The sequence below is a fragment of the Camponotus vicinus genome, unplaced genomic scaffold, assembly GCF_025532165.1.
Source record: "Camponotus vicinus isolate PSW18456_S1 unplaced genomic scaffold, iyCamVici1.0 SCAF_4, whole genome shotgun sequence".
NCBI lineage: Eukaryota > Metazoa > Arthropoda > Insecta > Hymenoptera > Formicidae > Camponotus > Camponotus vicinus.
Genome location: NW_028141976.1, coordinates 10,738,252 through 10,764,414, shown reverse-complemented (window position 1 = coordinate 10,764,414; position 26,163 = coordinate 10,738,252). Strand labels below are relative to the sequence as shown.

The following is a 26,163-nucleotide window of genomic DNA, read 5'->3' as shown; positions in this document are numbered from 1 at the left end:
GATAGGCGGCAGATCGCACTAACGAGCGGGCCGTACCGAGTAGCACGAAGCGACCCAAAATTGCCCCCTTCCTCTCCCCCTTCCTCCCCGCCCCGTTTCCTTTAGCGGGCTGGAAACGTCGTTAGCGCTACGCACCTGCCGGTTAAAGTGCCGTCGAGACTCGCCACGTTTTCCGGGATTCGTGGAGACGAATCGACGTCGATATACATACACACGTACGTACACATGTACGTATATCCGCGACGATAAATCGCCCTGTTTAGGGAAGCGACGCGACTGCCCGCGTCCCAAATGCACTTTGCACACGCAAAGTAACAAAAGGCGGAGGTGAGGCGTCGGGGCAGCATACGTTTGATCGCTACGTACCCTTCCCCCCATTCTTTTCGCCTATCCTCCTCCGGTTCCCCCGCTTCTCGCTTTCTCTCTCTCTCTCTTTCTCTTTCTCTTCTCTTGTCTCTTTCTTTCTTTCTTTCTCCTTCTCTCTCCCCCATTTCTCCGTCCCCTCCGTGCGAACCGGTACCCTTTCCTCTTGCCCTGCACTCGCAAACATTTGGTGGCCGTTGACCTCGAGCGGGCTAATCCGTCGACAGCCAAACAACCAATTATTTCTCTTCAACGGTACGCTTCACCATGGTCGACATAGACCTAAACGTGGGAATGCCCGGGGTACCGACGAATCAGGTGAAAAACTAACTTTGACCGAGGACAGCGTATCGCCAACTTTGGCCAAGTCAAGTTCCTTTTATCGTTTATCTCTCGAGCAAGAATGTAATTAAAAGACAATGATGAATATCGCACACTAGAGCGAGTTAATAACGGACTCTGTCTAAATTTGGTCTCTTAAATTCAAACGGATGTAGGAGAAATTATTTCGATTAGCGAGGTTTTTTTTAAAAAAATCTTTAGAACAAATTCTTGCCATTTTTTCAAGATTGTTACATGTAATTTTTAACGCGACGAGAGAGCAGAGAGAACATGTTGGTTTTTGCCAAGCATTTCAAGTCTTATACATTGATACTTACAATTATATAGCAATGATGTACGCACGTAAAAATTTGCGAGGATAAGAGAAAAGAATAATTTATAATCTAAATATTTAAGAAATTGTGGAAAAACGTATATCTCAAGATTTATTATTTTTTAACACGATCTATATGCGATGTACAATTTAAGAATAAAATGCCGACATCTCGCGAATAATACAATTAAATAGATGTAGACGTCGATGAATGTTTGATTAGCCGAAATAAACTGTCTGTGGTACCGCGATAGAGAATCGACTTTATGTCGCAAGTTTTATTTCTGTTTCGCACGCGCTACTCTTGAATATAATACAAGAAGGGCTCGCGTCGAAGACCTTTTGTCGTCTGGCCAATACTAGATACGCACTACTTGATACGGGACTAGTGCCGTATATGCTACTTTGCTCGTCTATTCTTACGCTATCCTATACTACTGCGGATCTAAACCGCCGCCAGGGATTGCGAGACCAGGGATAAGTTTAGTTATTTGCAAATTATGGATGCACCAAAATTATTTTTACCTTCATCTGCGAAAATCAACGTTTTAAAATATATTTTTTCTTTACTCGTAACATCAAACTCACTGAAATTATATCGGTTTTAATAACTCTATAAAATATCCGCACAATTTAAAATCGCCTCGCAGCTGGTCACGGAATATTTTTTAAGATATCTTATGATGTGACATAATATAATTGTAGAGATGAAAAAATTAATAAATAACTAACTGATTTATTAATAAATAAATAACTGATAAAAAAAAATTATATTTCGCGTATATATCTTTTTATAGCGGATCAAATGTCACATTTTTGTACTCAACAATTGCAATTAAGCAGGAACGACAAATCCTTATCGTGTTTTTTACAATCAAAACGACTCGCGTGGCAAAATTTTGCCGTATCGACACGATTCGTGCTGTTATCGCGCGGTGAGGTGATTTTAACGCAGGGTAACAGTTACTGTAAATGCATTTTGCACGTAACATTCCTACGAAACGTAAACGCGCGCGAGAGAGAGAGATTTAAATACGGAATTTCAATTCTGCGCGAAAAGAAGATGTACGAATAAAAAATGCACGTCTTGTCACCATTACTCGCATTAAATGTATAGCGGCGATAATCGACTAAAGGCGGTAAAAATCAATGCGCGAGATCATCAATCATCGAAACGGTCGCGTCCACCTCGGCCCGACCTGCTTTCCGTGCGATTAATTGAGACACGATGATCCACGAATATTTCCGTCGGCGCTTAAAAATACTGAAAACAGGTCAGCAGCTATATTTTTAATTGTAGCGCAGACAGTCGGCTGCATCGAGTTTGCATGCCCGAGATACACATGCACGAGATGTACGTGTGGATATACGTGTGTTTACAACGCGCGGTTTAAAAACGCGGATCACGGTGAAAAATTGAGGATGCCCCGCTGGAATTTTTAAAACGAGCGCTTTCGATTTTAATCGCGCCTTCTCGTTGCCGTCTGCCTTTACATCTCTCCCCTTTCGTCCCATCAGGCGGATGCAAAAATCTGCTCTTGCAAAACTAGACGCACCTGTAGCGATTCATTCACGCGCTTGCGAGCGTACGTACATCTCGCGCGCGTGACACGCACAAAGAGACGATTATGGGATTATTTAAAAATTTGCATTCGCACATGTGGGGAAAAATTGAAAAAGAACTCTGGATAAAATGCAATTTTTATCGCGTAGACACTTAACAATATCTGATATTGCTATTCTTCGAATCGTGTTTGGATGGAATTTTTAAAGTAGGTCTGGGGTCAATCGCGCGCAAAATAATCGGATTTAAAAAAAAAAGTATTCTAATCTGAACATTTGTCCCCGAGAGACTTTTCAGCGCATAAAAGTGAAACTATCGACAAAAATATCCACTGCCAATAGAAGCATGACGCGGCTACACTTATTTTAGTACGACCGTAATAATTTCCGAATTGGATACAAAATGGCGAAAAATCGTCACGTAGATATCGTAGATTTGTAGAAAGAGAGATAGCTCATAAACAATTATTATTTTATACGCCCGCTTTTATTTCGTTTCTCTTTAACAATATTATTTCAAGACATTCTATACTTGCGGATTTCTATCGAACGGAGACTCTCTGCATTTTAATGCGGAATCTTACACAGAAACAATACGACCTTGGGCGAATCTCTTAAAACAAGGCGGACAAGAGCGTTTCACGATATCGCGCGAGCAAAGATTTCGAGATGCCATTTCGGCGAGCATTCAATTCCTCCAATGGTCGAAACCGGACGCGTTAATTTCCGCTACAATTTCCCTAATTTCGCGCTTATGATAGACGATAAAATATAATCTCTGCATCGAAATCTCGCTCTCCGGCTTTCGACGCGTCCGATGAAAACGGGGACTTGACCGCGACTTGCAGAAAGGAATCGGGGCCGCGACTCTTTTTTTTCCCCGCAACAGCCTATTTCTGGTGGCCGCCTAATTCATACGCCCGGGACACCAGCGACGCTACGTAAACGCACGCACGCACGCACACGGGCGTATCCGCTCGCGCGCGCGTATGCACATTTTTTCGCTCGCGCGCGCGAGCGCGCGAATGTGGGCGTGCGCGCGTGCACATGCGCGTATAATGCACGAAACAAAGAGCCGTCCGAAGGAAGGAACCGCGTACCCGCTCCCCCCCGCGCTCGCATAAATACACCGACCCCCGTCGCGCCGTTATACCGCCGTCTCGTTGACTACTCCGCCGATTCTCGGATATGATTCGTCACGATCAGCTGACGTGCGCATTTCAAGTGGCTTAAATAAAGCGACGCTCTCTTTCTTGCCGCTTTCACAATAGGCGCCGCATTGTGTGTCCACATTTTGACCTTCCTGCGCGCCTATACAAGCGCGAGTTGCAACGTCCCCGTTTCGTGCACACGATTGCTTATTTATTTCTTTCTTTCGCCTCTCCTTTCTCGCGCTTCGCGAAATTTTTGCGAGAGAAAGAAATAGTATCGATTGCTAGAGGCGCGCTATCGCCAGCGAGATAATTTTGATAATTCGATAAGACGATTAGACTACGAGTGTGTTGTAATTTTATAATTATCGATACCCCCCCTCAACGCGATTTATCAACTGAAGAAAAATGTGCGATTTTTGCAAATTGTGTAAAACGCGAAGAAAAAGACAGTAATCGTTTCAAATTATCGTGTCAAAAATAATTAGAATATTCAATTGTTACGAAATCAAATCATTTTTGCAAGACCGAAACGAACTCGTGGCGAGAATTGGTATCGCGATATCGCTTTCCGGAAAAGATTAATATTTAATCTATTCATAGATTATTTTTGTGGAAAGTAATACAGTTAATATTTTATAGTAGAATATCTCAAGATTAAGGAAAAAAACGCTTCTTTATTTTCCAATTTGTCTCTACTTTCTACGTAATAAATCAACTCGTATCATCTTTCTCCTCTTTTATATATATATTAAAAAAGTATACATGTACTCCAAAATATATATTAATGTATATATTTATTTTTGTAAATCTCACTTTTGTCACGCGTTTATAACAAGTTGTTCTCGTACGCGACGAGTCTGCACAAGTCCGCGAGATGCGATTGGTTAAAAGTTTCGCACCTGCGACCTTTTTCCTCTCAAGGTACGCGCGTCGCGCGAAATCAACCGGTGCGAATTTTAACGCGCGTCATGCAAAACGTATGCGCAAACGGTTGCCCCTCGGCACCTGAAAATTTGCGCCCGGTACATGTATATACAATTTAATCGGGCGTCTTGTATATCGGTGAATAGCGCGCGTGGAATTTATACGATTGATACTCGCGCCGCTCGGTTCGAGCCGCTCGGTGAATGAATTCGCTTTGTTAATTTTATCGAGCTCTCTCTCCCTCTCGACGGCATCGATCGCTTATCGATCGCGGAGATATTTCCCGCAGGCGGGCGTTTAGAAAAACATGTAAATTTAATAGGATGATATCACGCACGATGGATCGTCCTTTGAACGTATTCGCGCTTTAGAATATCCCTCTGCTTTGCTATCGTTCGTGATAAGATCAAACGGATTCTCTCTCTCTTGCGAAAATAAAATAATAAAAATCAACGCGAACGTTTGTTTCAACGAGGATAATTGTATGCGAATAATTGACGCGTGTAATAAGCAAACGCGTTACCGTCTCTACTTGTCGGATAATGTCGAAGATAAATGATCGCGGGGAGTGGCAAAAATACGCGATAGTGTATCGCGTTATTGTAGAGCGACGCGTCGGTCTCTAACGCGAATAACGACGGTTTTTCAAGCGAGCCTGCGTCGCGTCGGTCGCGCCTAAATAACGCCTTCGCCTGCCTCGGAGTCTAATTTCGCAGATAAGGCGGCGGTCGTCGCGAGACGACGTAATCTAGTTACTAGGCGTACAATCTAATCGACCGATTCGTATTATGTGTACGCATACCTGCACGTACAAACTACACTTCTATTTCGTAGAATCTCGCACTCTAGCCCGATAGCGCGATAAAGAGTTAGTTTGTCTTTGATGTTACCCGAGGCTCTTGGCGAGGCTCTTACGCAACCGCGCTCACCTCTCTCCATCCTCGCGTTAATTCAACTATCTGCTTTCTTCAAGTTGACGCGTCTACGCGCGAGATAAGACTTCCTGCCGCTGACAATTCCGCGAAATGTCATTGGCAATAAATCAAGCGATCGAATAAACGACACGGTAGGCGTACGATGGAATCGTCGTGTAAACTTGACGTAATGTAGAGCGTCAAAAAGTTGAATCATAATTTTTATAAACTTGATTCTCTCCTTCTATTTTCATAATTCGAACAAATATATAGAAAAAAATCTAAATGTTTTACAGACAAAAAATCCATTTTACTACTGGAACACGTTTAAAAATGTATCTTCTTGCGAGATGCTTTGTACACTCGACGAAATTTTGCTACGTGTATTTGCTTCAATTTCTAAAAGGGAGCGATTTTTATATGCCTGTTAGAAAGTAAGAAGAGATAAATATGCGCGCGTACGACCATTTTACGGCGTCCAATAATTCTCAGAGCGAAGAATCTCGAGGAAGGAGCGAAGAGCGGGGAGGAGAGGGCGAGGAAGAACGGGTGGAATAACGGGTGAGATTCAGCGTCCGTTATGGTTCAAGGAGAACACACCGTTATCGGATACATCCCTTTTCTCGTATGCAGGTGCTTCCGAGAAAATTAAACTGGCCATCGCATCGCTCTAATTTGCCTCAGCGTATTAATGCTACCGGGCAAATATGCGCTCGAGAGCTAATTACATTATAAATTAATAGTCAATAAGGATCGACGGTCATTTCTGTGATAATTGGAACGTATGCGACAAGATTTTTTTTTCCTTTAATCGATATTCCACAAACGACGAAATAAAATCTCGCGAATCTCTGGATTCTCATTCATATTTTTAGAAAAAGACGTTGAGTAATCAATTATCAATTGTCTGTTGCAATAAAGTCACTCGAAAAGTAATAGGCGATAAAAAAATATTGGTACATGTATATGTATTTTTTTTCAATTTGCACATTTTTTATTTACACTCTTGTGTTTAAAGTAATACTTATTTATTTTTGGTTTTGTCTCGAAACTTTCATCGCAAGCTTAACGCGTTGTTTCTTTAATTTTAACACGATTTAATATATTTTCTAGTCTCTAATTTTTTTAAACATGATTCGTCGACGTGTATTCGATATTTTTATCGCTATCATTTTTCGATTATCAAGTGACTTTATCAGGATATATGTGCTAGTAACTTTGCAATTGTCTATTATAATAGAGTCATTTGACAGTCGAAAAATAATAAGCGATAAAAATATCGATACATGTGTATATATTTTTCTTTTTCAATATTGCACGTTTTTTATTTACTTGTCTCTTGTGCCAAGTAATATTTATTTATTTTTTTTAGTTTTGTCTCGAAACTTTCATCAAGCTTAACACGTTGTTTTCTAGACCTTTTAATTTTAATTATTTAATATCTTTTCGAATCTCATTAATTTTAAATATGATTCATCGACATCGCTATTTATTATTTTCTGGCTATCGATTGATTTTATGGCAGCGATTTTGCTAGATTATTGCCAGATTAATCGATTTCTTCGAATTATCATATATTATAATCGGATGTGATTTTATTGAAAATGTTAGAGTAATAATCGCGCGAATATTATCGATTCTCGCGCGATCGAGACATCGCCGACGAGAGATATTGACACACGACCGCAGCTTTGTCCCTAAGCTACATCCTTGAGAGAGAATCGCCTTTGCACCCGGGGAAGTTTTATCGCCGCGTATATATACGCCGCACGCGCGCGCCTCGTATACGAAGCGCATACGTGCGCGAATGCACGCGGTGGCTAAATTTTTCAGGAACGTTCGCATCATCATCGAGGCTTCTTATTTTTTACCAGAGGTTCGGCCGCGCGTCCCCCCCGTCCCCCCTCGCCCTCCGTGTCGCGTCGCGTCGCGTCCTCTCCATACGGTTTCTCATTCTTTCTCTCTCTCTCTTTCTTCGACGTTCGACGTTCGCGAGATCTATTTATACCTAGGTCCGCGCTGTTTTCGACTCGCTGCACGGCCGTGCAACAAACCTAAGCCGCGTCGCTCGTAAAAATAGGGAACGAACGTATACGGACGTCGAGAGGGAGACGCGCGATCCAAAGAAATAATCGCGTCGCAGGTGCGTCAAACGGAGAGGATTTTCCTTAATCTAATAGATTTTATATCGCGCGACTCGACGCACACGCGGTTTAGATGCGCGCCCGCTCAAGCTCATCGTCTCGTGCAACGCATCCGTGTAAAAAAAAGAAAAAAAAAAGCACAAACAGTTCTCGCGCAAAACATGCCGATATGGATACCGTGCCAAAACTCTCGCAGGTATTAAAATCCTGCGACCTAAAAAAATACGTAATCGCCCGCAGTTAGCGAATGGGGAAAAAATAAATAAATAAAATAAAACACGCGGCTCGCGCGCGGCGGCAACGTGACGAAATCGGGTTCGCGGGGGAGGAGAAGGGAGGGAGCGAGAGAGAGAGAACGAAAAAAAAAAAGTTGAAAAAAAAAGAGGAAAAAAACGATTACTCCCACGCGCGGCGAGAGAGAGCTCCGCGCCGCCAGACGAGGCGTGGTACGATGGAAAACGAGAGTGAACCGCGTAGAATCGAGCGCGTACGCGCGCGGCGACCGTGGCACGGTCGTGACGGCGGCCCCGGCCTCGGCCCCGGCCCCGGCTCCGGCTCCGGAGAAGCGGACGCGCACGAGACCGACAAACGCGCTACGCGAGGCTCGAGCGCCTCTCGCGGCGCACGGAGAGCGAGAGCGAGAGCGGAGAGCGATAGGGATTACGTCATGTACCAAGCACTCTCTAACGTCTGGCATTATCTTCGTCTAGCGCGAGTCTAGCCGGCACCAGTCCGAACGGTACTAACGCCGGCTACCGGCCGCCGCCGCCACCGCCATCGCCATTGCCATCGCGCTGTCACCTTTGCCGTCTGGCATACATAGGCAAGGGCATACGAGACACGTCACCGTATACACGTTGGGGGATTCATGAAAGGACACACGCGCGTATTCTATCCGCTAACTAGGTGTTGTCGACGACGGCGCGTACATGTGTGCGCGCGCGCGTCTGTGTATGTGTGCGTGTATGACGGTGCGCATTCGCAAGCACGGTCGCACGTGTGTCGGTGCGTATGCACGCACCGTCGCGAATACGCGCGCATCCACACGTACATACGTATTTTTGCATGCACGCGTACCGCTACATAACTCGCGCGACAGATACATGCGAACGCTCGTCCCCTCTCTCTCTCTCTCTCGCGCTCTTTTTCGCTTTTGCCGCCCTCCCTCCCCGTCTATCGTTTCTTCTTTCGCTCTCACCCTCGCGCATTCCCTTCGTCCGTCCTTCTCTCAGTCTCTCTCTACCCTCCCCCCCTCCCTCCGACCGCCCTCTTTAAGTACCCCCTCCCAAACTTTTTACTCTCTCTCTGTTTTTCTCTCCTTCATTCGCTCCCTCTCCTTCTCCCTGCCTTCGTCTCTTTCTATTCCGTTCGCTCCCTCTCCGTCTTCCCCAAACTTCTTCCTCTGTCTCTAGCGATCGCGTACACCGTGGAAGCCGCACAGGCGGCCGAAGGCCACCGGTCTCAGCTGTGGACGTACCTTGATCGTCGAGCGAAAAGTGAAGTGTGGACCTCCTTTGCTCGGCGTCCTTGTCCGTTGATGCTAGGCCCCCGTGGTTCTACTATTCCGATGCGACGACGACGACGATCACGTCGAACCTTTGCTCCGACTTCCGCTCTTTCTTCTGCCCGTGCCAAACTCTCGCAAAGGAGGGAGAGAGACGCGCCTGTGTCGCGTTTGCTCCTTTCTGTTTTTTCTTTCTTTTTTTTTTCTTCTTCAAGTCGGACTATCGCGCGTCTCTGTCGCCCGATTTCAACCGTACCGTAACGATTCTCTTCCGGCGACGGAAATCGGCCGAGAAACCCTCACGAAGGAACGGAACAGTCGTATAATGACAGTTGTATCATTCGCCAAGTGAGAGCGAGCCTCGATGACAGGCGGACCCGTTTCTCCAGATTTTCGCGTCGTCTCACTCGTAGATTTCGTATGGACACCGTATGGGAAACGAAAAAAAAAAAAAAATGATTAGATTTTTCTCGCGCTGCAACTCCTTCTCATTCTTCCTCTTCAACTCGTCATTGGAATCGACGCGACGACACTTTCTTCCTCCGACGAGACGCTCTTCACAGGCCTCTTTCGCCGCAAATTCGTCTTCTCGATGGCTTCTTCGTTTTTTTTTCGAGATCGCTGATTGTCGAGGAACGTCGGACGTGATTTAACGGAGGGTATTAACGCAGCGTGGCATCTCTCTCACTCGCACCTTGCCCGAGAATCGCTGCTTCTCTTCTTCGAGGAGTCTCCCTTTCCCTCTTCTTCTCGCGTGGAACCCGCGTAACTGGATCACCGTAACGCGTACTCGCGATCCCGTAGATACACGCATGGACGCGCACTGCTTTTCCGCCTTGTCCTTCACGCGAGGTCGTCCTCTCCGTTATAACAAAAGAATTACACACTCCTTGCCGACGATGCAACGTGCCACCGGGTTACCATGCCGCGCGAACCGCGGATAGGATACGTCCGACGTGTCTTCTCTCGTGCGGGAATCGAGTCGAGAGATAAGGACGCGGGGCCAAAGGATAAAAAATTAAAAAGGAAGTAAAATAAAATAAAACGAGGAACACAAAAAAAAATAAAAGAAAGAACGAGAGGAGAGAAATTGCGGTAGGACTCGAGACCGAGCGAGGAGGTGACGAAATATTGTCCACCTTACGCGCGTAACACCCGCCGTAAGGATCGTGAGAGAGCGAGCGAGCAAGCGAGCGAGCGATGACGACGACGACGACGATGCGTCCGCGCGTTTAGAATGTCCTGCGTGTATTATCTTGCGCGCCGACCGCGTCGAGGACCGAAGGACCCAGCTGCTCCTCGCCGCTTCTTTTGGGACACACACCGGGGGACTACCTAGTCGTAGAGTGATTGGGAACGCGACTGGCCAAAGCACTTGATTCGCGCGCGGTTCGGTTTGCCCGTTGCTGCGCCTCTCCCGTGCAGTTTTTTCGGCAGTCCTGTGGTATGCGTGCGCGCCCGGCGTGCATGTATGCGTGCCGAGTGCCCGCGAGCGCGCGACCGCGCGCGTGTGTACGATTCTCTCTTTCTTTATCTTCCTCTCTCCCCCTCTCTCTCTTTTTCTCTCCTTCCTTTTCTACCTCTCCTCTCTCTCTCTCTCCCTCTCCCTCTTTCTTTCTCTCTATTCGCACGAAGAGCTCTTTTTCATTCTCCTTCCCTCCTCGTCGTTCTTCCTATATCCCTCTCTCGCTTCCCTCGTTTTTAACACGAGCGTGTGCCGCCCGCTTGCACACACGCGTGCATGTGCCGGGGCCCCTCGCGTGTGCGTGCGTGGCCCCGTAATGTACGCCGAAGAGCGACCCTGCGTGCGCGCAAAAGAGAGGGAGCGAGGTAGGAAGAGGGCGAGCGAGCGAGCGAGCGTATATGCGATCGCGTATACGTGCGTATGCACGTAAATATATATATACACATGTATGGACGAGTATACACGTATATATCCGTCCGATCCGGCCCGTCGTCGTCGTCGTGCGGTGCGTGCGTGCGCGTCCCGGGTAGGCGAGGGTATAGTTACCGAAATGTTAACCTCGTGGAACTACTTTTTATTGAGTGTCGCAAAATTCATAGGAACCTCGCGACGCGAGGAGAGGGGTTAACCCGGCCCCCGCTCCTCGCGCGGACCACGTTGGCGGGGCTGACGCCGCGAGAGGGACGGCAACCCCTACCCCCCTCCGTATTACGGGAGCCCCCGCGGCATCCCTCCGCGTATCACCAGACGCTCCCTCCTCCTCCTGCTTCTCCTGCTCCGTCACTTCCTTCTCCTCGTTCTCCTGATCCGCGTCCTCATCCGCGTCCTCATCTTCGTTTCCCGCCCCTCGCTCCCCGCCGAGCCCGGGCCCTGGTCCTCGCCGATTCTTCGGCCCCACCATTTCCTCGCTAGCGGCCCCCGACCCTCGGTTTAGTTTCTTCCTCCCCCTCCCCCTCCCCCCTCTCGCGCCCTGGCACCCTCGGTCTCGAGTTTGTGCACCGTTTCCCCTCGCTTCGCCTCGAGTCTCGAGTCTCGCGTTCGTGCCGACCAATCGCCCTCTCTCCCTTCTTCTCTCGCTCGTGGCCCATCCGCTCGTTTCTCTCTTCCCTTCTGTTCTCTTCTCCTCTCGGTCCTCTTTTCTGGCCCGTCGTTTTCTTTCCGCCCGTCTCCCTTTAGCTCTCGTGCCTCTCCTTCCTCTTTTTCTCCTCTCTTATCCTTTCCTATTCACCCTTCGCTGCGCCCTCGCGAGCCCTTCTTTCCCTCGCCTTTCCTTCTTCTTCTCGCTTCTCTGCTTCTCCTCTCGTTCTTCTCGTCTCTCGTCTCGTTTTGTCTCATCTCCATCGTCAGCTCTCGAAACGAAGTAAAGAAGTCTTGTTGCTTCTCCTCCTCCCCTCCTCTGGTTCTAGCGTTTGACATCGCCGACACTCGCCCTCCTCCTCTTCCCAGTCGTATTACCACCCTGTCGTGTCCGGCATTTAGCCTCTCCATAAGCAAACTATACGCTTAGCTCCGTGCAATAAATGCCATTGAGCTTGTTTTATGCACATCTATGCGCGTAATATCGTGCACAATCGTTCATTGTTAAATGACGGACAATCGCTCTTAGAAAATGGATTCAATAGAAAGACTAGATGAAATTGTGTTTCAATCCATCTTCCAAGAATCTCTGTTTTAAACCAATTTAACGGTATAGGAAAAATTAATAAAAGTATATCACAATTGCGCTTGTGTGCAATACTCGGAAAGTACTTATCTCACTTTGCAAAAATCATAGTTTGCACACGTAAACATTTTTACAATCAAATTAACTTGTTTTGTCTCTGTGACGATTCCTCTGATTATGTCATCGACAATCTAAATTAATAGCACCATTCTCTATCTGGTTACATTGATAGAGATTTTATAGATACATAACAAGCCATATCTTTTCTTAGAGAGAAACCAGCGAGAGACGGATGAAAAAAATTATTAAAATGTATCATTATCGACACTAGAAGCGACAAGTGACTTAGTGCATAATTGATCTATGAGAGATATATATCGTCATGGGGTTATGTGGAAGAAAAACATTTCGTAGAGACAGACGGAAACTCTTTTAAATCGCCAACGCTGCGGGATGTAATCGATATTTTTTAATGATATCTTTTTCACCGTTAATTCGATTTTTTCCTCGCCAATTGTCAGCCGCATTAATCTATAAATGAATATCTTTTAATGTCACTTATAATTCCGATGCATCTGTGTCAATACACTGCAAGGTGTTTTCTCTCTCGACTGTATCTTTACCGAATGTATCTTTAGATTAGAGCGATAAACGACGAATGCAGATTGCCGTCCTTCAATCGTTTAATCGAACAGACCGCGATCGATGTTCGCTAGCTATTCATTGGGATAACGAGCCCGAGGATTTGGCAATACCGAGCCACTTGTCGCAAACGTCATCGAGCAATCGTTTAAGGTGCCACTTGCACGATTCGAAATGCTTGGAGAAGGAGAGAGATTTTAACCGATCTATTTAAGATACGTCATAGATTGTCTCTTCCGATGATTTAGTTGGCGAGATGATACAAATTTTGAATCATTTCGTGTGCACATGTGTATGCATAAAACATTGGCAATTCCATTGGGAACGAAAACAACCGAAACATTCGAAAACATCGAGCAAGCTGCATCTTTAAATTCGAATGAAAATATGGATCCTTGCGGAAATAACGAATCGTAATGTTTTCAATCCGAGAAGCACTTACAAAGTACAGAGATGACGTATTTAATGACGTAATTTCAGTTTTCAACTTTTCATACAGGAGACGATTACAGTCGAAAATTTCCTTCGATGCTGCTCCTTCGTTTCGCTCGGATATATTTTCGAGTAATGAATAATATTTTTGCGCTTCTAAATTCGTTCCACTAGAAAATTTATTCCGCTAACAATGTATAAAAATACTTGAGTTTTTGAGTGAGTTACTTAAAACGTCATATATATGCTTTTACGGCTTTTACGTTTTATAGTTCTATAAAGTAAAAAATTTTAAATTTTATGATTAGGTTATCGTATTATTGTTTTATTTATTAATTTTATGGTTTATAAATTGTTACACTCTAGGAAGTACGTTAAGATTAAAATTCGCGATAATAAAAAATAACTAGATAAACAAGTATTTAAAGAGATTTTTACGCAGAATTTATATCTGTAGAAAAAAAAAGAGAAAACCGAATGTGTTAACTACCAATTAGATCGCGACTTTAGGCTTATTGCGATGTATTGTCGAACCTAACGAGGTGGTTATTAAGAACGAATAAACGGAAACGATGCGCGAGATAGTGATCAACTTGTTCCTGGTCCTCGAATTTCAACATAATATGGTGCAATAACGTGCTATATGAAATAGCACTTATAGCTTAAAATTCTGTTTACGCCAAACAATTGTCAGACAGCGTGAATAAGCTACCGTTATTCTTTTGTCAAGGTCTATAAGCAAAATCAAATTATTCTCCAAATTATAAAAGTATGGTAAAAAATTACATCATACATGAAACAATACATGGTAATTGTATTCGGTTGACTATTCAAATTATTACAGATCGCCAGGTAAGATAACTAATGATAGTCTGGCAATCATGTACTAATGTAGGACGTGCGCAATAAGTATTAATGGATTTCATTAAAGAAGAAGCGCCAGAAACTATCAGATTTCTTTATAATAATTTTACATATAAAAATAATTACTTTATGATTATAATTTCAAAATAAAAGAGTCTGGAGAGATAGAAAAATTTTTAAAAAAATTTTAAATCAGAAAAACATTATTTTTTATATACATGGTAGCTACGAAATATTTTTATATCATTGAGATTAAGAAGATGCTTATTATATTTCTGACAGAATTTATAATTTCTATTATTTTTACTTATATTTTTTATTATTTTTACATTTTTTTTATTCTGGAAAGAAAGTATTAGTAGGAAAATCATCGATGAGAGAGAACATGTTGATTCACCTTGGCCGCATACAAAGGCACGGAGAGCAAGACGAAGAGAGGTACGACATCATCGCGCCTGATGCAAGCGCCGCTATATCGAACACCGCCCGGTTGCTGTATACTTTGTTACGCAATGTCTCGAATCTGCAGGAATTCGCGGCCGTCGTCTTATTGTCTCCTCTCTCTTTCTTTCTCTCTCTCTCTCTCTCTCTTCCTCGCTCTTTCTTGAGGAGAGTCGTCGCAAACGTCGACTTTCTTGATGTCTGAAAAGGTGAATCGAACTGGATTCGCGAGCGACACAAGAGAGAGAGGGGGAACATTTGATGCTGTGCGTTTTGCTGCGTTGCCGGCATGCGAAATTTGGCGAGACGACTTTAAATGCAAAAATTCCTTTTACGCATATAATTGTCGTCGTCATCTCGTTGACAAATGTGCCGAAGCTCCGCACGTGTGCGAAATCGTTAATCTCTACAAGACGTTCAATATCATCGCGATACTATTAATCCCACCGTCTCACGCACGTTGCGGGATATTTGTGTTCTGACTAACGCGAGAGATAAGATTATAGTTTGTACGGAGAGCGAATATATGTATGCGTGTTGCTGATCTATGAGCGTTTTGCGTCAGATCGATCTCGCGATACGATCGTTGACGAGAACAAAAATGAAAGAAACGCGACGAGTCACCTCCTCGGCGAGAATAAATTTCGCACATTAATTTTTTATAATTTTTAATAATTTCCAGAAAGGCAAAACGCACGCGCATGAATATGAAAGTGACTTGTTGCGAAATAAGCATTGACAATTTGAAAATTTTTCTACGTCAAAGATTTATATGAAAAAATTAAAAAAATAATACGCTGTTAATTATGTGATCATCAATAGTAATAAAAAATAAAGATTGATAGTGAGAACAAATCTTTGTTGCGATCGAAATGTCAGGTATAAAAGACTAATAAAAGTCTATGTTCAACTCAATTATGCACATCGATGATTTTTGTGTGCTTGTTCTTCCGGTTTTGAAATCTCGCCAAGTTTTTGCTTTCGTGTTTCCACTTATAAAGTTGTTTCTTTTTCGCGAATATATTGACTATTCCTTATAGTAATATTTTTGTCGATTAAACCTTGACATCTCTATGTATATTCAAAACGTTTGTAGAAAATGAAATTTTCTCGGAAGTCGACTCTCTTGCCGTCCGAATTGTTGTGACAGCAATACTAAATACGATTAAGACGTGATAAAATCGCAAATATACTCTCCTTGTATCGATATATTGATCCAACATGTCGTATACTTCCCTCATTTCATACTGATGTAATAAAAATAATACATGCTCAAACTAAAATAAAATGATACATAGACTGAATTAAATATATATGATAATTTGTCTTCATTAAATGTTTCCCCTGCACGTATTTAAGCTACTTTTTAACATCCTTCATTTATTCTAATACCTTGCAAAACATCTCTATAACGATTTACAAATTATTTGTTGCGTAATATGACGTCATACAGTATCTCTCGGAGATATCTCGAGCATATACAGACCCAAATTGCGATTTACTTATCTAATATTATCTAGTTTATCTAGTATTCGCGAGAGCGATAAGAAGCGATCGAGTGGCAATCTAGCGTTAAATCTATGGCAAGGATAGACGCGACCAAGGATGGTCTCGCTGCGATATTATTCGAAAATTCCGGCGTCCCGGGAGCAAGGTGCGGCGGTCCTTTGCACGAGGCACGCTAGCAGATTGGGCAGGATGGCTTCCTGCAAGAGAGTTTGCTAGTCGATCGGGGGCCATGAACCTCGAACAGGTTGGCCCCTTGGACGTTCACCTTCTGTGCCGCTTCGGCGCTCGCTTCCCCCCTTGGTCCCCCCCTCCTCCTCCTCCTCCCCTCGCCCCTGGCCCTGTTCCCGCAGTTCCCGCTGCATCTTTCGCTTCCTAAGGGTACGTTCGCCTTTACCCCGTCCTCGTCCCCTCTCCTCCCCCCGCTGCCCTTCCGCCGCCTCCCTCTACTCTTCCTCTCCTTCTCCTCTTGCGCGAACCACGCTACTCTATTTCTCGTTTCGTCCTCTATACCTACCTACCCGTTCTCTGCACGTCCATTCGTCTCGATATAATGTACGTCTATCCGTCGCATCGCGCGTCCGCATACGTTCGATCCGTGCATTTGTGCCTTTACTTGTCACTTTTCCCTTTCCCCTTCCTCCCAGCGGCTATTTTCAAAGTATTCTAGTTGGCAGAGATGAAAGATTTTCAGCTACCACGAGCGGTATTGCGCATCGTTTAACAGTCTTTACTTTAAACTCGTTATATATTCATCGTTTTTTTTCCTTCCATAAAAAAATTCATGTTTCATGTTTCACTAATACGTAATTTTAATTATAAATCATTCAGTATGAATTTTTTATAGATTATATATCGAGTGTTAATTAATATATTTTAATGTATACACATTCTCTCTCTGTCTCTCTCATTGTGAAAATTATTATGTTAGTGATGTCCTATTTATACAGGAACAGGAAAGGCGCGCGCACTCGCGTCCTTTCCCCGTGCAATTTCAGGATGTTTCGGCGGCGTCTTTTTGGAATTCCACGTTCAGCGCATTAATCACGCAAGCGCGTACATACCTGTTCTCAAAATTTTTTGCTTGTACGGCATATCTTTTTTTTTTCTTGCGCAATGTGTTCAGCCGTTGGTTGCCGAATTACGACACACCGCATCGCTAACCCTATTCATCGCCCGATACAAAATTTCGCAAGAAACTTCATTCTCGCATTGCACATTTTCTTTTTCGTTTGTCTAATCGGAAGATTAGATTGCACTGCGAACCTGTTATTCGATTGTGTGCTTAAAGAGAAATGGTGCGTCGCAAATTTATATTCTTTTAGCTAATTAATAATTGCGCACACACATTCGAGCTTATAAAATTGCGCGAATAAAGTATAACGCAATTTTCTAAATGTAAATTCGAAGGAGCCTCTTTAGAAACTACTAGAATATTAATAAGCGCCAAATAATTTGTGCAAAGTAAAAAAAAAGTTTCGTAAGATTTAATTTGTATAATTTTTTTGCTTATTTAAATTACATCCTAGTTGTGTTTCGCGTTCTAATAACTATTATTTATACGATGACTTTCGTTATATAAACTATTTCTAATTTCTTGTGAAATGAATAGAAAATTTCAGTCGCTTTCGCGAAATGGTAGAAATTCTAGATATTTATTGTACATGTTGAATCGAAATTAGATTTCGATTCTCTAATATTTGGCGATATTATATTGAATCTCGCGGCGAAATTTATCTAACACGCATGGGGGAATCCTTTTTCTTAAAACTCCTCGATTGAATGACGCAAGAGACGCGTTATGAAATTTTTGAAAGAGACTCATAAACGAGATTTTTAAACTTGCGTATGCAATTTTCGCGACACAAATAACGCGCATTTAATACCGGATTTAACCGTATAATTATATATTATAGACATTAATACATATTGAATTAATCTCAAATATTTCATATGTTTTTTTTCTCTCTATCATAATGCTAGATCATAAATATTACTAGACATCTCGTGATAAGCTCTTCTCTCGCAGAGAACAAACTTCTTTTCCTCATCTACTAGAATGTTGTGAAATAATATTGCGATCATAAATAACCACAATTTGCAGAGACGTCGTCCATCTCGAATCTCATTCAACATAAGAACGTTACGAATGCACCATGCAGTAGTTGATCGCTGCACAATCGATATATTTGTGATATTCTTAATGACTTGATGGCTTTTCGACTCTTATTTCGAAACTTGAGAGAACTTTGAAAAATCTTTTCTCCCAACTTTCTTATGTTGAATGAGATTCGAGATGGACGACGCCTCTGCAAATTGTGGTTATTTATGATCGCAATATTATTTCACAACATTCTAGTAGATGAGGAAAAGAAGTTTGTTCTCTGCGAGAAAAGAGCTTATTACGAGATGTCTAGTAATATTTATGATCTAGCATTATGATAGAGAGAAAAAAAACATGAAATATTTGAGATTAATTCAATATGTATTAATGTCTATAATATATAATTATATAATGCTTTTAATTTTTTAGATTTTTTGATATCTTAAAAAGGGGCAATTAATATTATTCCGCTTCATATTTAAAGGAAGAAATTAAAAATTCTAAATTCGAACACATATATTATTCGACTTCTTTTTTTTCTTCAAAATAATCTTGATAATGTTGTGAGATGCGAAGGTAAATTATTTGCGCAATTATTTTTTTCTGTGTCACACACTAAAATTAACCGTTCTTAATCGCGAAAAATTGTCGACGTAACGTAGACGCTTTAAACTTTACGTCAAAGTATGCCAGTTATTACGCGATATCACTTTTGTTATCGTTATTACTTCTGGGAAGCATACATTTCGCAAAGCATGATGAAGTAATATAATAACAGATGCGAGGCAGCCAGCGTCGAAAACGCGTCTGAAATGTTCTCCACCAGTAATATCGCGCAAGTATTTTACTTTACGACGCGATTCCAAATAATAAATGCCAAGCTTAGACTAACACTCGCTGCATAATTCACCGATAACACGATGAACTAGACGATAACGACAACGAGATACATTTTTGCTATTTTCCGCTTTACGCATACGCGATTTAAACTAACTCAATTAGAAAAACAAACATCGCTATCGTTAGTCTTATTAAGGAGATTTAATTGAAATATAAGATTCGCTCGTGAAACATTGAAAAATTAACACGTCCTGATTTTAATCACAGGCGAGAAAAAGAAACACGCACGCATAGCATCTTGAATGGCAACCGTCTTTTTATTTTATGGGCCGATCGCAATCGATTCCGCAGGCTAGTCTACTAGGGATAACGCTGGGATGACAGTGCGTGAGAACCCGCCTTTCCGGACGCAAATGACTGGCTATAACGGACGATTATTATGCGCATCCTTGCAAATTTGGCCAGGAACGTTTGTTAAGCGCGTCCGCGTGTGCATCGTATGCGAGAACAAGCGGTACGTACGTACGTCGTCGGTACGTTTCGTGGGGTAATAATAATACACGATGCGCGGTAGATGTAAGATAGTTATAATTAGGCATTTATTCGACCTAGCAACGTGCTGGTTACCCATGTGAACTTCCTTTTTGGCAATTCGGGAATACGCCGAAACGTTGCCGGGGAGCACCGTCGTCGTCGTCGAGCTTTACAACTGAAATTACCCGCCTGCGCGTGTGTATCCACGACTCTCTTAATTAGCGCGCGCGTTAATTGCGAGTGCAACACTTGGGCGAGGAAGAAAAACGAAAAAGGAAGGGACAAAAAAAAGGAGGGAAATTCGCCCCTCGAACGTTTACACGACGCGTACCCTTGATCTCTCCGCGATCTATAGACATAAATCGTTGCATCGTAATGGCTTCCGTCTCGAGAAATGCTTTCAATTATATCCCTCACGGAATAACGGAACCTTCCACGGTAAAGGTTCGCGCCGAGCGACTCAAGTCAAGACTTAAATCTTGAGAATTTTGCTCCCTCGAGAGATCGATCTTTTCTTTTTCCAAATAAACATTGGTATTAAATTAATACCCATGAATGTAAAATTTTTAGACTGCAAAATATCTGAACCTCGAAGATCGTGTAATTTTAAAATAAGACACAGTTTCAGGTCGATTAAGCTAAATAAATTTTCTGTTGATTCGCTTAATCAAATATTATTACCTCGATGTTAAATAACTTTGTAGTTATATGCGTTTTATACTTTATATAAAATTTGATCGTTTGATATAAATGGAATTCAATTCGATCGAGTGGCTTTTTTTCTTTTCGCGTGAATTTCACGAAACACCGTGTACATTTTGTAGAGCGACATTTTTATTTTCACATTTCACCTTGAATTTTCCACACAGGTGACTTACGTTACGTATGGTTATTCAGCTAATTAAGTCGGCAAGACTAACATCTGCGCTTATCTGTCTCGCGATGCGAAACGTGTCCCGAAAAGGCACCGAACGGATACAGAAGAGGGTTCATTGTGACATATCATGCGTACCAACATTACGTACTTGTCTTTTGAAAAATACTATATTAACCGCGAGACGTAATACTTACATTTAGCGATCCGAACCGATACGATGTCACTTGCGCCCGTTTGTCATCCGTGCACCTGTTTGTCGAAAAGAAAAAAAAAAAAAATAGAATGGTAATCTTAATGCGGCCGGATGTGCTTTAAAATGGATGCATTTTTCATTCTTTCCATAAATATTTAACGTCATCGTTGTTACAAAATCTGGAAGAGAAAGTTTTCACTTGAAAAGGTCGCAAAAATTTTTGGAAATCGCAAAGATTTCGCTAAAAAAAAAGAGAAATTATTATATTTGGCATATAATTTTCCGTAAAAAAATATGACACTCATATTTTGACGAGACGCTCCAAGTCTCGTAGTCTTTCTGCGAAAAGAATTTTTTAAGATGTCATATTTTCAAATATTTCATTTTTATAAGAGAGGTACCATATTATCGGAGGCGCTGAGATTACGAGAGTAAAAATTACAAAATTAAGAGAACAAGGGATTGAATAATAGATATTAATCAGCGTAGCCGAAATGCCGCAAAATTTGAAATACAGAATCGTAATTCAGCGACTTAAAATTTCTTATGTATCGATCTTTGTTAGTGTGAATTTGAAGAATTTTTCCTTTACAAATGGAGGCATTATAAGCGTCTCACTGGCGCTTTAATATTGTAGAGATTTAGATTTACAAATTTTTGCACAAGATAAGTATCTTTATCTGTCTAACACTTTCACGCCGCGTCGATTAAACGAAGAAGAGCAAATCGCACTGTTTAGAAGCGAGCTAATCATAAATTAAAACACATTACGAGTTACGAGATAAGGCGTTACCAGATAAAAGTATAACCGTATCCCATTAGAATTTTATACTTGATGATTCCTGGAAGAAGATCGCGAAGACAGCGTTATCGTTATTTTTTTATCCAATTTGTCAATCTATCCGTACTATTGTATATGTATGATCATGTAACGCCATTTATTTTCTCCTATCTTCTCAAACACGCGAGAACAACGGTACATGTTCATCGTTATGTGGTTCGTGGACGATTATTCACACGCCGGGCATTATGTGAGACGATCATTACGGCGAGACGCGGCCAGACGTCTTGACCTTCGTCTAAATTCACGTCACTGACCGTAACGCGAGTCTAATACGAAAGAGAAATGAATCGCGCTGGTGGAGAAGAGAGAGGAAGGCTAGGCCAGTAGATGTAGACTTTATCGGGGCGAACAGTGGCGGATTTCTCGATAGGTGAAACCTATTTGTTTCAGGCTTCGCACGACTCTTTACAGGATCTCGCATGTGAGAGAAGAAGAAAAGAACGGAAGCTGTTTGAGAAATATTCGCATCTAGATGTAATTGGTACAATGGATAAAATATCTTATAAAGGAATACTTTTTTATTTTTTTATTTTATTTATTTCTTAATATCCAGGCCTTTCCATGGCTTTGGACGGCTGGTTTTACATTTGTAATTTTTGCGTAGTGTAAATAATATCCTTAAACAGCTAAAATAAAATATTTACAATGTTTGGTAGTACCTAGAATAAAACAGAATAGAAGTTATCATAAAATTAGGAGAATAGAATAGTATGAAACTCAATATTAAAATTACTTAAAATTACCATCTTACATAAAAATAAAAGTGGTATAGTATAATATTAAAATTTACATAAATGAATAAAAGTAACAGTAAATGCACATAAAAAATAAGAATTAAAATCAAGACATATTTTTATTGTGACTTGGTTCTTTAAAGTTAAAATTCAAATTGAAATTCAATATTAAGTATTGAATATTTGATTTAAGATAAAAAATCTGAATGTGTGTGTAAATAGTGAAAAACTGAAGTAATATTTTATTCTTTTTTATACTTACGATTTTTGTGACTTATTTTTTTACAAGTAATTAAAATTTAAATAAAAATCAAAATTGCTATTAAAATTCAACATTAAATATTAAGTATTCTAATTTAAATTTAAAATTTTTTTAAATTTTAATTAATTTTTTTACAAATATATTCTATGATAATTTTTTTCATATTATATTAATAATAATTGTAAGGTATATAGTTGGTTAAATTTGTAGGAATTTTCATCAAACAGACCTTTTCGAGATTCCTCTTCCTCGTCCCGCGCATTAAGTGAACGCGTCATAGACGAAAAAGAATTTTATATCTGACGGTTTTGTTTTCACAAAGCCGACCAGATGCGTGTTTCGAGTCTGTCTCGCGGCACTTCGGCAAATAAAGCCAAGGACAACTAAATCGCGGCGGAGCTGTTTGCTCTCGCGGTTTGCATTAGGAAATTTACGAGGCTGTGAGGAATTTTTTCGCGGCGCAGCCACGCATGATGCGACGGGCGATCAAGATACGCGGGATATTGAACCGGTAGTGCGTCATGTTCCGGTTCCCCATGATTATAAGAGTTATTAATTATTTAATTCATCAACCCGGAACTCGAATACACGAAGGAAGATGATTTCGAGTCTCGTTCTGCTCGGTATGCAATTAAATTAAAGTCAATTCAAATGCCTCAACTGTTTCGGCCGAGGGGAAGATCAATTTGACATCATCGATAAGAACATCGTCGTCTCTTATCAAAAATATAGTCTTATAGCTACAGCAAGAAATTTCTAGGTGCGAAAATTAACGGAGGTAGATAAATGATTAGCAAACACTGCGATATCTCGCATATTTTGCGCTTAATCAATCTAAATGGTAGAGACAGAATTTATATCTGAAGCTATGATTTATATCTAAGTGTTAGTAAAGTTTATAAACAAGGTCTTTCTGTGGCGCCTATTCATATCAAGGCTAATCATAGTTGTTATAAAATTTGACTATCCAGAAAAATCGTTTCTCACAAACATTATTCTAACGATAGTATCGAACTTATATTTATCTAATACAATAATTAGTATTTGGCAAGGGGATTTAAATTTGCCAGAAAATATTATTAGAATTTGCTGCTAGAAAAAGGAATTTAAATCCTTTTTACAGAAGCTAATAAAAACTAAAAAAGTTATTATCAACAGTAATTTTCTTGAGCTTATAAAATATACATTTCATCTCTTATCATATAAATATCTGTCATCATATAAATATTAAATAACTGTTATTGTAGAAGTTAAATCTGATAAAATATGTGATTAATCTTGAGAAAAATAAAAATTCCAGCGGATAAAAATAGCCATAAACTTTTGTCGTGACACTCAGAAATCTATTTACGTCAGTAAAACATTTTTTTATGTATATCAAACCTAACCACGGGATAATTTCGTACCTCCCCTTCAACATTTTGGCGACGTCTTGAACGACGAGAAGTATAGTTAATTTTCAACGTCATCCTGCGTTCCATTTATAACGACCGTCGCTCCACTTCCTACACGTTCGCCCACCCAGGCCACAATCCTGTAATCTTCCCTTTTATTTTATGTCGACCGTATCCTAACGCGTGTCTTCCGCCTTTACCCAAAGCGCTCGACTGCGTGCACGCATACGCTTATTACCATCATACGCACGGGAAGTGGCCGTTTGCATTTTGCGGAAATGCCGAATGTGAACGCGACGTATGAAAATCTATAGAAAAGAATATGTATTTGTACGGCAATGTGTAAAATATAACGTGTAAGGATAGATTTGATTAAAAAAAATAAATCTTTAAAAATCTTGAGAAATTACAAATGTTATATTAAACAATAGTGAAAACGATAACAATAAAAATTACGAGTATATGTACGTTTAGAAATTATTTATTATTAATTTCTATCAAGATTTAAATAGTCGTTTTTCAAGAATATAGAAATATTGACAAGTTTTGAGGGATATATTATGTATAAAGATTTAGATTGTTGAAAATAGCGCGAATAAATCACATCATCTCTAGTGAATTATATGCGTCTCGTGAAAAATCGTCTTATAAAATACACGTAAACAATTAAAAATTGCAAAGAAGAAAATATATATATATACATATTCATAATTATATTTCTTTTAACAATATGCATCGATGTATAAATATAAGTACTAATTAAAGCTAATATATTAATCAACAGTCCCTTAAAACAACATGGATAGCCCTATCTCAATGATATCTCGACGAAATGTCAGAGACGGGATTTCAGCAAATAGCTAAAAGTGCCGCGAATCTGTCGCTCGTAAGATAATGATAACATGTTACGCTTTATTATTACAGAGCTCGGCGGATGCATGTTTACTCAAGAGAGAGAAAGAGAGAGAGCGAATGATCGCGCTAACTATCAGCTCGATTATCACTATCGGAGCGTCAAAACGCATCGCATCGGCCTGCCATCGCGAATTTTCATCCCACCGAGGCGCAGCAGCAATCCGGAGATACACATCGGTCAAGGTAAACAGGCGCGTTTTATTATTTGCCAGGCTACTTTGTTTGCGAAAATTACGTATTCGCGCGACGATCATTGTAACCTCGGTTACGTATTCCCCGGGGTTGACGGCGGTGACGATGGCGGCGACACCCCGCGAGAACGGGGGGGAAGGAGGGAGGGAGGGAGAGAAAAGGGGGGGAGGGGGCGATCGGTGGAGGGGCACCGAGAGGGGTGTGTGTATAAAAGAGTGGGCGCGCGCGGGGGGAGGGGTGGATGAGGGTGGGCGAACACGGGTGAGACATCATCATCGCTGTTACTTGAACATTTTTGTCGGCGACCAAAGAGGGGGTGGCGTCATTAATGTGCAGGTAGAGGAGAGCGCTAACCGATTCGTTTGCCGGCGCGCGTTATGATTTTACTCGCGAGCGAAAGAGAGAGAGAGAGAGAGAGAGAAAGAGAAAACGCAAGGGGGTAGGAGGGGTGGGCGGTGAGCGCGGGGGACGGAAGCTGAGAGCGTGCGAGCGCGAGCGCGCGCGGGATCGAAATGTTATTAATGCCGGGCCGCGCGATAGGAGACAAACAAAAATAATTAATATTTATCGTCCGCGATTTGCGCGTGTATGTCCAATCGAAACGCAATATTCCCTCAGGTGGCCTTCGCTAATGCAAACACATCGGGTCCGCGCGCAACCATCGCGAAATTCCGACCGTACGCCAATCGCGCTAATTCGATAATGCTGATCACGCTCAACAGTCCCGAGCAGCTCTTTGCTTTACTTCCCTTCCATTTTTTTTCCTTTCCCGTAAAACCGCGGCTGCTCGATAAACTGTCGCGTTTGACGGATATTAATGCGTTAGAGAATAAGAGAGACGGGAGGGGGGAGGGGGGGAAGGTGGTTTCGATACGATAGCGCGCGTTTTCTTTGGGACTGAAATGCTTATCGGATTCGATGGATACTTCCGATTGCGGAACTCTTTATTTTCGGGAGTAAGTGTGATGGCAGTAATATACCAATGTTAACTAGACTGGTAATTATATCGTTTTATCAATACGATTACAATAGTAAAAATT

At 41.7% G+C, this 26,163-nt stretch overlaps 2 protein-coding genes across 18 annotated transcripts in view; one reads left to right on the top strand and one right to left on the bottom strand.

The window, feature by feature from the left end:
- Positions 1 to 10,785, bottom strand: part of Br (broad-complex core protein) — a 69,960-nt gene extending 59,175 nt beyond the window's left edge. For 4 of the 12 annotated variants that reach the window (XM_083096382.1, XM_083096386.1, XM_083096383.1 and 1 more), the window contains exon 1: positions 9,195 to 10,776. The gene's annotated coding sequence lies outside the window, so the exon portion shown is untranslated. Of the gene's footprint in view, positions 1 to 9,194 lie in introns of all 12 variants that reach the window. The other 8 variants (XM_083096375.1, XM_083096372.1, XM_083096384.1 and 5 more) reach the window with 6 other exon arrangements.
- The window catches only part of LOC145970020 (uncharacterized), a 137,891-nt gene that overhangs the window by 72,196 nt on the left and 39,532 nt on the right, over positions 1 to 26,163 (top strand). For all 6 annotated transcript variants that reach the window (XM_083096398.1, XM_083096397.1, XM_083096396.1 and 3 more), the window contains one exon: positions 24,941 to 25,114. In XM_083096398.1, the coding sequence (XP_082952524.1) occupies positions 24,941 to 25,114 (174 nt within the window). The remainder of the gene's footprint in view (positions 1 to 24,940; positions 25,115 to 26,163) is intronic.